General features: G+C 37.6%; 1 protein-coding gene across 1 annotated transcript; it reads left to right on the forward strand.

Moving 5' to 3' along the window:
* Positions 1-993: 993 nt before the first annotated feature.
* On the forward strand, positions 994-10361 carry LOC131440301 (BTB/POZ domain-containing protein KCTD3). Its single transcript, XM_058611453.1, has 7 exons — positions 994-1286; positions 1352-1441; positions 1499-1734; positions 1803-2825; positions 2883-3002; positions 3960-4228; positions 9436-10361. Exons 1-7 carry the CDS (start codon positions 1231-1233, stop codon positions 10009-10011), a joined length of 2370 nt encoding a protein of 789 aa, XP_058467436.1. The 5' UTR covers positions 994-1230; the 3' UTR covers positions 10012-10361.

The following is a 10361-nucleotide window of genomic DNA, read 5'->3' on the forward strand; positions in this document are numbered from 1 at the left end:
TGCATACTTCGAGATAAATTTATTTTCCGAATCATGAACAAACAAATAATCTGTTTCCCTTCTGAAAATATCAACCAGCTGTCACTCATTCCGATTAGCAAACACGATTCGCCAGATGGAATGCAAAATATTCCAACTAGCCAATTGCAGCTGTACATATTAAGCGTTTAGTTGAAATGACAATGTAAAACAGATTACAGTTACTATAATAGTATTTATTTGTCTCAGTGTAATTTTAGAGGGTAACTATTAGGTTTTTTACCGTCACTGCTAACCTCAATCGGATGAACACATTTTGACAGTCCAGCAGTACTGTTTGTAAACAGAAATTTCTTTTGTTTGTTTATTGACAAATTGAATCAGACCATTTACGGTCCGTATCACCTAAATAAAGTTTTAAAACATTTGTTCACGATTGAATACGATTCGTTTTTGATATTTATTAAATAAAAGTGACTAGTTGCAAAGTGTAAAGATGATTGTTTTAGATGCGCTCTTCGATTTTTGTTTAAGCTTGTTTGTAAACAGTACCGCTGATCTGTCAAGGATGAATACTTGTTCATTTGTGTCGTCACGATAAAAAACCTAATTAGGTTTTGCACGATGACGACACAAATGAACTGCCGATGAATCAAGTTCATCTTTGACAGTTGCCGTGTACTTGTTTTGTTTTGCGACTGTAAGTTAAAAATTGAAAAAATGACGAAAAAGTGCCTGTTAAAAACGTATTCCACAGTGAAAATAACTAAAAAGATTGCCCTGTGTGTGTTTCCAGCATCAAGGAGCGATTTATGTATGAATCTGTTGAGTGTGAGGCGACTTGCAATTTTTACATTCGAACGATGAAGTTCTGATGAAATTTTAAACTGTAAACAAGTACACGTCGACTGTCAAAAAAAGTTCATTCTGTTCATTTTTGTGAGGTTATGTCATGTTCGTGCAAAACCTAATGGATTTTACTGAGCGTGTATGACGTCTAACGTCAAATACAAAGTTCATTCCCAGGTGTTCATTATTCTTGTTGTGAAAAATCCTGAGGTTGATTCGAAATCATGTCTTGTTTTCACTTAAGAAAATAGTGAAATATTACCTGTAATCTAGTGAAAACATACTAAGTGGGCTTTGAAAACGATGTTTAATTTATTTCCATGCAAAAATCATTGATGCATCTATTAGAAGTAACGTTTTATTGTAAAAGAGTGCAGTTCAAAAAAATTGCTGAAAAATAAGATGGCCTATTCTAGCCACATCAGCGATATTGTCAATCTTAACGTTGGTGGGACCAGGTACAGAGTAGAAAAACGTTACAATTTCATCGGTGAGCAGTTGTAATTTATGTATTTTATGTTAGGTTTTCCACATCCCGTCAAACACTTACATGGGTTCCGGATACGTTCTTCACATCACTACTCAATTCCGAACGTAATGGCCGTATTTCAAGGTAAATTAGTGCATCTAGCAGTAGCTTGCAGTAATAAACTCAACGAAAACTTTCTAGCTTACGTGATGAAACCGATGCCATTTTCATCGATCGGGACCCAAAACTATTCTCCATAATCCTTAACTACTTGAGAACCAAGGAAATCGACATCAAATCTTGTGACATCCGAGTGTTACGCCACGAAGCAGAATTTTACAACATATCTCCACTAATTAAGCGACTAATGTTGTGCGAAGAAATGGATCAGTCTAGTTGTGGAGACGTGCTATTCTACGGTTATCTCCCAGCACCGAGTTAGTATTGATTTCTTTGTTTTGTTTCGATTATTACCGTTGTTTTTTTGTCTTATTCATCGTTGTAGACATTCCCATCCAGGAAGTTGTACTGCCGTCTTCGTCGACCAGTTCCGTCAGTTGCGTTACAGCTTGCAATACCTCAACTGGATCTAACGGATCAACACAATCGGCAGGTGTCACGAAACAACCAACTGATTCGTTTCCATCAATCGCCTCGAATCCTGCCCCATCTGCAACTCAACCAAATGTACCAGGGCCATCTACAGCAAATCCAATTGGAACTTTATGTCATCCGTCTTCGAATCCACGCCCAGGATCGATGGTACGTGTTCCGGAATTCTCGCAAAGTTCCGGATCCTCTGGAAGTAGCGCTGGAGGAGCAAGTGGTTCACGACACACTGGCCATTCCCGGAATTCGTCGTGGGACCTGCGTGTGTCCTATAATGGTAACGGAAGAAATTCTCAGTGGGTCCCAGGACATTCACGAACCGCTTCGTTGGATATGATGCGGCACCATTCTCGAAACTCTTCTGTTGATCTGAATAAATACATTCGAAACGATGTCGGTCTGGTGTTCGGTCCAAGCCAATCGTCCGGCTGGACGGATCCAATGCGTGTTCAAATTATCAAAGCTCACCACAACTGGATATTGGTAGCCTATGCTCATTTTGTTACTTGTTACCGTTTGAAGGACTCCTGTGGATGGCAGCAGATATTCGTTTCTCCTTATGTCGAGCAAACGATCGAACGAATCGCAATCAATGCAAAAATGGGCCTGGCCACTTCGGCCGGCGAGCAGTCACACAGTAAAATGGTAGCAATCTCGTACGGCAGTCAAATCCGACTGTGGGGAATCTCGGACGATGGCAGCAAGAGCGACGTGGGCGTCTTCAATTTGAACGTCCGGGTTGAGTATCTGTTCTTCATCGGCAGCCAACTGGTGGCCCTTTCGTCATCCGGAAAAATCGGTGTCTGGCATGCAATGACCCAGCACTGGCAAATACAGGATCTTGTACCGATTCTCTCATTCGACACTGCCGGTTCGTTTCTGCTACTGGGCTGCAACAATGGTTCGATTTACTACATTGGTAAGTTAGAGTGCATGAAAGCGGGATACATTTTTGATTAATTGTTTGTTCTTTTAGATATGCAAAAGTTTCCACTTCGTATGAAGGATAATGATCTGTTAGTTACTGAACTGTATAAAGATCCATCAAACGATTCAATTACGGCTATTTCAGTATATCTGACACCCAAGACTACGAGTAAGTAAATATGATTATAATCAAAGCACGTTAATAATTTACTACAGGCAATAAATCAATCACATTTGTATCAGCCTCTCTAGACATGAGAAACATTTGGTATACTTTTTACGCGTTGATTAGGGCATCTAAATATAACTCGGCAAATGCAAATGATAAGCTATTTATATGTCAAAACGTATGGTTTTCAGCAAGTGATATGAGTATTCCAAAATTACCAAATGTTTCAACAATCAATTATTTGGTTACAACTGCACATTTTGGGTTCAAATTCGGTTTCCATCACCTTTTTCGTACATGCCAAGCACATCAACACCACTACTTGCATATGACACTCCCACCGTGAATTCAATTCAATTCCACAACACTTTCAAAAAAAAAAAAACTCGAATCGATCTACAACATGAATAAACGAAGCACCGAATTTCACCAGAAAGATTGGTCTTATTTCAAATCCTTCGTTGTTTCTTTTCCGCGATCTTACTATAATTTGAACTGTGTTAGTACCAGGAGATAAAGAAGGTAATCAATTAAATATTTCCTACGAAAAAAATCATACTGGTTTGTATCACGCCTTACGCCTTTTTCCAAATAGTTTAAGTTTTGTCTCTTTTCATTTTGCTGTTTCACATTCGTCATCTGAGAACGGTCGTAGACCACCTCTTCCAATGTTTCATATCTGTTACGTCCGTTTCCGGCTTGGCACATCACGTGTGAAATTTCCATTTTCGCTATCAGCGTTGTTTTATGTTAAAAATTTTGTCTGTTTCTGCAACTTTTCGGTAAAACACGAAACGCAACATTACTGGAAAAAATACACTTTCAAAATAAACTTCAAGTAGTGGTGCTGGCATGTGTTTTGATTCACTTTTTCAATAATTGTTTGCGCTGGCTTTTCGTAAATGTCGATCGCACGTTGTTACGATGTTTTTTTATAATCTATATTTTCCCAATCAGGTCTGTCAGGTAATTGGATCGAGATCGCTTACGGTACCAAATCGGGTTCCGTACGAGTGATCGTGCAGCATCCGGAAACGGTAGGCCATGGGCCCCAGCTGTTCCAGACGTTCACCGTACACCAAAGCTCCGTGACGAAGGTGACACTGTCGGAGAAATTTCTTATCTCGGTGTGCAGTGAGTACAACCACGTACGTACCTGGCAGGTCACACGGTTCCGCGGCATGATCTCAACCCAGCCGGGTTCAACGCCGGAGGCTTCTTTCAAGGTAAGAAACCTGTCGATGAGTTGCACGGTTGATTTGTGGATGTGGGCAGCCTTCCGATATGCTTACTTTTTTTTTTTTTTTTAAATAACTATTTATTGGAATATGAGTTAAAATTAAATTATTAAGATTTAAATTGGGTGTTCAGCCACAAGTGGTGACTTTTCAGCCCTGTTATATATATATATGATTTGGTTATTACCATGAAGACATCATTTGCTTCCGCAATTCTGAGATTTTTGTGTAGGGAAAATTCTAAACCTACTTGTATTGTGTAATGCGGAAAAGGAACTTATATACTAACTTACTAACTAATACAGAGAGCGAATCGATTCAATTGAAGATTGCATCGATTTTTGTCGGAATTTGCTTATAATATTATGTGACATTACATCTAATGGTTCTATATTTGTGAGTCTGTGTAACTCATTTGTACTAAACCAGGGAGGACGCTTCAGAATCATTTTCAGAATTTTATTCTGAATCCTTTGAAGCGTTTTCTTCCTGGTGGAACAACAGCTTGACCAAATTGGTACCGCATAAAGCATGGCTGGTCTGAAAATTTGTTTATAAATTAACAATTTGTTTTTTAGACAGAGCTTAGAATTTCTGTTTATAAGAGGATATAAACATTTAATATATTTATTACACTTTGCCTGGATTCCTTCAATGTGATCCTTGAAAGTGAGTTTTTTGTCATACGTTAAACCTAAGTATTTAGCTTGATCAGACCATGTCAATTCCAAGCCATTCAATTTGAGAATGTGATTATTGTTTGGTTTAAGAAAAGAAGCTCTTGGCTTGTGAGGAAAGATATTTAATTGCGTTTTTGCTGCATTTGGTTTAATTTTCCATTTTGACAGATAATCACTGAAAATATTTAAACTTCTTTGTAGGCGACTGCAGATCACTCTTAGATTTCTACCTGTGGCTAACAGACTTGTGTCGTCACAGAATAGCGATTTCTGACAACCAACGGGTAGATTTGGAAGATCAGAAGTGAAAATATTATACAAGATTGGAGCTACGCTCGAACCCTGCGGAACACCGGCTCGTACGGGTAGCAATTCAGATTTACAATTCTGATAGCTAACCTGAAGAGTACGATCAGTTAAATAATTTTGAATCATTTTGATCAAATAAATAGGAAACTGGAAATCAGACATTTTTGCTATTAAACCTTTGTGCCAAACACTGTCGAATGCTTTTTCTATGTCTAGAAGAGCAACTCCAGTGGATAACCCAGAAGATTTATTTGATTTTATCATGTTCGTTACTCTGACAAGTTGATGAGTAGTTGAATGTTCATGACGAAATCCAAACTGCTCTGGTAAAAAAATTGAATTCTCATTTATATGAGTCATCATTCTTAACAAGATAATTTTTTCAAAAAGTTTACTGATAGAAGAAAGTAAGCTAATTGGGCGATAACTTGATGTTTCTGCTGGGTTTTTATCAGGTTTTAGGATAGGAATTACTTTAGCGTTTTTCCATCTTTTTGGGAAGTAAGCTAATGAAAAACACTTGTTGAAAATTTTAACCAGGAGTCTCAAGGCAACATCGGGAAGATTTTTAATAAGAATATTAAAAATTCCATCATTACCAGGAGCCTTCATGTTTTTGAGTTTCCTAATAATTGATTTAATTTCATCAAAATTCGTCTCAATAATGTCATCGTGTGATAACACTTGGGTTGAAATATGATCATACTTCAGTGAGACTTCATTTTCAATAGGACTCACAACGTTTAAATTAAAATTGTGGACACTCTCGAACTGCTGAGCTAGCTTTTGAGCTTTTTCACCATTTGTAAGAAGTATTTGATTTCCTTCCTTGAGAGCAGGAATTGGTTTCTGAGGTTTCTTAAGAACCTTAGAAAGTTTCCAGAAAGGTTTAGAATATGGTTTAATTTGTTCAACTTCTTTAGCGAAATTTTCATTTCGCAAAAGAGTAAATCTATGTTTAATTTCTTTTTGTAAATCCTTAACTATGTTTTTCATAGCAGGATCACGAGAACGTTGATATTGTCGTCGACGAACATTCTTCAACCGAATGAGCAGTTGAAGATTGTCATCGATGATAGGAGAATTTAATTTAGTTTGAGCTTTGGGTACTGAAAGATTTCTAGCTTCGATAATATAATGATTCAAATTATCAATTGCTGTGTCGATGTCCGCAGAATTTTCTAAAATAGTTTCATGGTCCACATGATTTTCAATGTGAGATCTGTAATCCAACCAATTAGCTCTATGATAGTTGAAAATAGAACTAATTGGATTAATTATAGCTTCGTTGGAAAGTCTGAATGTTACAGGAAGATGATCTGAGTCAAAATCAGCATGAGTAATCGGTTCACTACAAATGTGACTTTGATCTGTTAGAACCAGATCAATTGTAGACGGGTTTTTCACGGAAGAGAAACAAGTAGGATTACTGGGATGAAGAACTGTAAAGTAACCAGCTGAGAGTTGATTATGAAGTATTTTACCATTACTGTTATTTTGCCTACAATTCCACTGGACATGCTTAGCATTTAAGTCCCCTATTACGAAAAATTTCGATCGATATCTTGTAAGTTTTTGCAAATCGCCTTTAAAGAAATTTAATTGTTCGCCGGTGCATTGGAATGGCAAATATGCTCCAGCGATGAAATAAATTCCATGAATGGTTTCAACTTCGATTCCCAAGCTTTCAATAACTTTAGTATTGAAAGAAGGTAAAATTCGATGTTTAATTTGCCGTTGGACAAAAATGGCAACTCCACCACCAATTCCAGTAAACCTGTCAAATCGATGAACCACATAATGTGGATTACTTTTCAATTTTACATTTGGTTTAAGAAAAGTTTCTGTCACAATGGCAATATGAATTTTGTGAACTTTGAGAAAATTATAAAATTCATCTTCACTCGATTTCAAAGATCGAGCATTCCAATTTAAAATATTCAAATAATTATTTAACATCACTGTTAAATTTTAAATTCATTATAATATTATTTGCAAATTTCCATCCGATTTGAAATGCTTCAAAAAGTGATGAAGTCGAATTCATTTGGATGATCATTTGAAAAAGTTGATCTTGTAGGTAGATCATTTTATTTTCAGTTATATCGCCTAAATCGACTTCATTTAAAGAAGCGAATGGCATTGAAGGAATATTTGTAGGTAGACTGCCATTAGAAGAAGATGATTTGGCCGGTCTACCTATTAATAAATTGTTTTCGTTAGAAGAAGAACTGCAAGGCGGTCCTGTGTTTTGATTATTTACATTAGAAGAAATAGGAGATAGATTTCTACCTAATATACCAGCATAACTGACATTAGAAGAAGATGATGACGAGGTCGATCTACCTGTCAATAAATTGTTTTCGTTAGAAGACGAATTGGCAGGTGCCTTAGAAGAATTTTCAGGTATGTTCTGTAAATTTAAGGTCGTTGATTTGACTTGTTGTCTAAGCGAACGAGCGTTTAAAATTTTTTCCCTGACAGGACATTTCAAATAATTGGATTTATGATTTCCATTGCAATTTGAACATGAAAATTTATCAGTGGTTTCATTCATTGGACAAACGTCTTTCGAATGCGATTTACCACAATTCAAACACCGTATATCCATATGACAATTTTTGGTTCCATGGCCGAAGCCTTGGCAACGACGACATTGCGTTAAGTTTGCAATACGATTATGCCGTTTATAATGTTCCCAATGAATTTTAATGTGGGAAATGAAACGTACTTTTTCTAAAGTTTTCAAATTGTTTACATCACTTCGATTGAAGTGTATTAGGTAAAGTTCATGGGAAATTCCAGAGCGTGGTTTAGAAGTACCATTAGCTCTTTTTTTCATAAGTATTACTTGGGAAGGGGCAAAACCAAGCAATTCTTTTATTTCATTTTTAATTTCATCAATACTTTGATCATTTGATAATCCTTTCAAGACAGCCTTGAAGGGTCTGTCTGATTTTATATCATATGAATAAAATTTATGAAGTTTTTCGGACAAATATCGAATAAGACGTTCGTAATCTTCCAATCCATCCACCAAGACTCGACATTCTCCTCTTCGTCCGATTTGAAATGAGACTTTTACTTCCGGGAGAAAAGTAGAAAGCTCAGTACGGAATGCTTTGAAGTCGGAAATCATCACCGTCACTGGTGGCATAGATTGATGTTTCTTCCCAGAACGACAAGCGTCCATTTTGGGAATTTTTGAAGAATTTTCTTCTATGTCGCTACAATCGGATTCAGGAAGAATCTCGTAAATATTGTTAGACGGCATAGGATCAACGGAAGGGCAATCCGTCCGTTGTCTTTTATTTTTACATTCAGATTCTATAAGATCGTGAATGTTATTAGAAAAATGTTGAATAACGGATTGTGATTTATTCCGTATTGAATTATTTTTAGCCTTAGGCTTGTTGCCTTTCCGGTTGGACGCAGGCATTTTTGAAATTAATGAAATTTTAAATTAAATTAACTAGGCTAAATTAGTCTTCGATTAGACTCCTAGCTAGCCTTAAAAAAGGCTGATTAATTTCTTAGTCACTCTAATATCACTCTTTGTATCACTTAGTCACTCTAATATCACTCTTTGTATCACTTAGTTAGTGATTCAGGTAGCCTTGAAAAAGACTGAAGCCTTGAATCAATGAAACTCTAGGTAGCCAGAAAAAAATTCCAGGAGCCAAGAGCTATACGCGTGCGGTGCGAACGACTGTTCAACACCGACTGCGATATGCTTACTTTGTTTCTAACTACGATATCCGACTTCGGGTATTGAACACTAAGACCACCAACATATTTGAAGACCATTTTATCACAATCGAAACCAAAATTTTTTATGTTAGAGCAGGTAAAAGCCCACTGGAACTGAAACTCTCTTGGTCTCTTTCTCTAACAGGCATAAAACCTCTTTATCTTTTGTACCATATGACCATTTACCACCCAATGTCACGACTATTCACCATCGATTCGAACCTTATCTCTCTTGCGCCTCTTCCTCTCATGTATTTCATCGCCGAAGCGTTGAATGTAAGTCCAATCCTGCTGGCATCTGCTTTCAGTCTGATGCACGTTTCCGGCATCACCTCAAAGTTTTGTTCAATTATGTCAATATCGTTTTTGCATGGACTTTTTGAAGATCCCAGTTCTCCTTATCACTAGGTACTAGGTCGTCATTGTTATACTTATTGAGTACTTTTTTCATTCCAGATCGTATCCCTAGAGGCTGTTGATTCTACCTACAGTTATTCCGCCGGCAACGATTTTGGACCCTTCGGTGAGCAGGATGACGAGCAAATCTTTGTACAGAAAGTTGTTCCGGATACGGACCAGCTGTATGTGAGACTTGCATCAAACGGAGAACGTGTCTGTCTGATTCGATCGGTTGATGGAACCACGATTACGTCGTTCTGTGTTCACGAGTGCGAAGGATCATCCCGGATGGGTTCGAGACCGCGCCGATTCATTCTTTCAGGGCACTGCAATGGCGCCATTCAGATGTGGGATCTTACGACAGCACTGGAAATTTTCAAAAAGAAAGATCAACACAAAAAACTGGTGGGAGGACCTACAGCAGATGAATTGATTCGATTGCTGGACCAGTGTGACCTGAGCAACAGTCACTGCTCGACACCGTGCATGTCGCCATGTCCTTCTGCAGCCTCAGTGGGAGTAGCCACCGTAGCTAGACTGAAACCGTTCAATGTTGCGTTCCTGAACCAATCAGCGGCCGCAGGCGCAGCTGGGCCTGGCTGCGGTATTCCTAATCCGGACCAACCAAACTGATGGATGCTACGACGACGTAGAGGTATTTGAAAGTGGTTATGCTGTTATCTGCAGATCTAGAAATTTGACAGGCAGCGAATTATCTCTGTTAAAACCTCGTACTGTACTGCGAACAGGATAGCACGTTTATATTCTCTCATTGTGATTTTATTCTTGTAACGGTTGAAAACAGTTCATCACTAGACCGGTTACTCTATAGTGAGCAGTTCTTACTATCGACGTTCAGAAGAGTTGTTTTGAGCTATACGTATCCAGTAGTACTATAAACAATAACTATGACATTAGCAGATATTTTAAATTTAGTCAATTCAATACGTAGAGGAAAAATATATTTTTACTTAAAAACGTTA

The sequence above is a fragment of the Malaya genurostris genome, chromosome 1 (assembly GCF_030247185.1).
Source record: "Malaya genurostris strain Urasoe2022 chromosome 1, Malgen_1.1, whole genome shotgun sequence".
In the NCBI taxonomy this organism is placed as follows: Eukaryota; Metazoa; Arthropoda; class Insecta; order Diptera; family Culicidae; genus Malaya; species Malaya genurostris.

Bases quoted from the DNA above. Each gene is read 5' to 3' on its own strand.
- LOC131440301 (XM_058611453.1), top strand. From the start codon at position 1,231: ATGGCCTATTCTAGCCACATCAGCGATATTGTCAATCTTAACGTTGGT. The intron at 1,442-1,498 runs GTAAATTAGTGC...AAAACTTTCTAG, and splicing joins CGTAATGGCCGTATTTCAAG to CTTACGTGATGAAACCGATG. The intron at 2,826-2,882 runs GTAAGTTAGAGT...TTGTTCTTTTAG, and splicing joins TGGTTCGATTTACTACATTG to ATATGCAAAAGTTTCCACTT.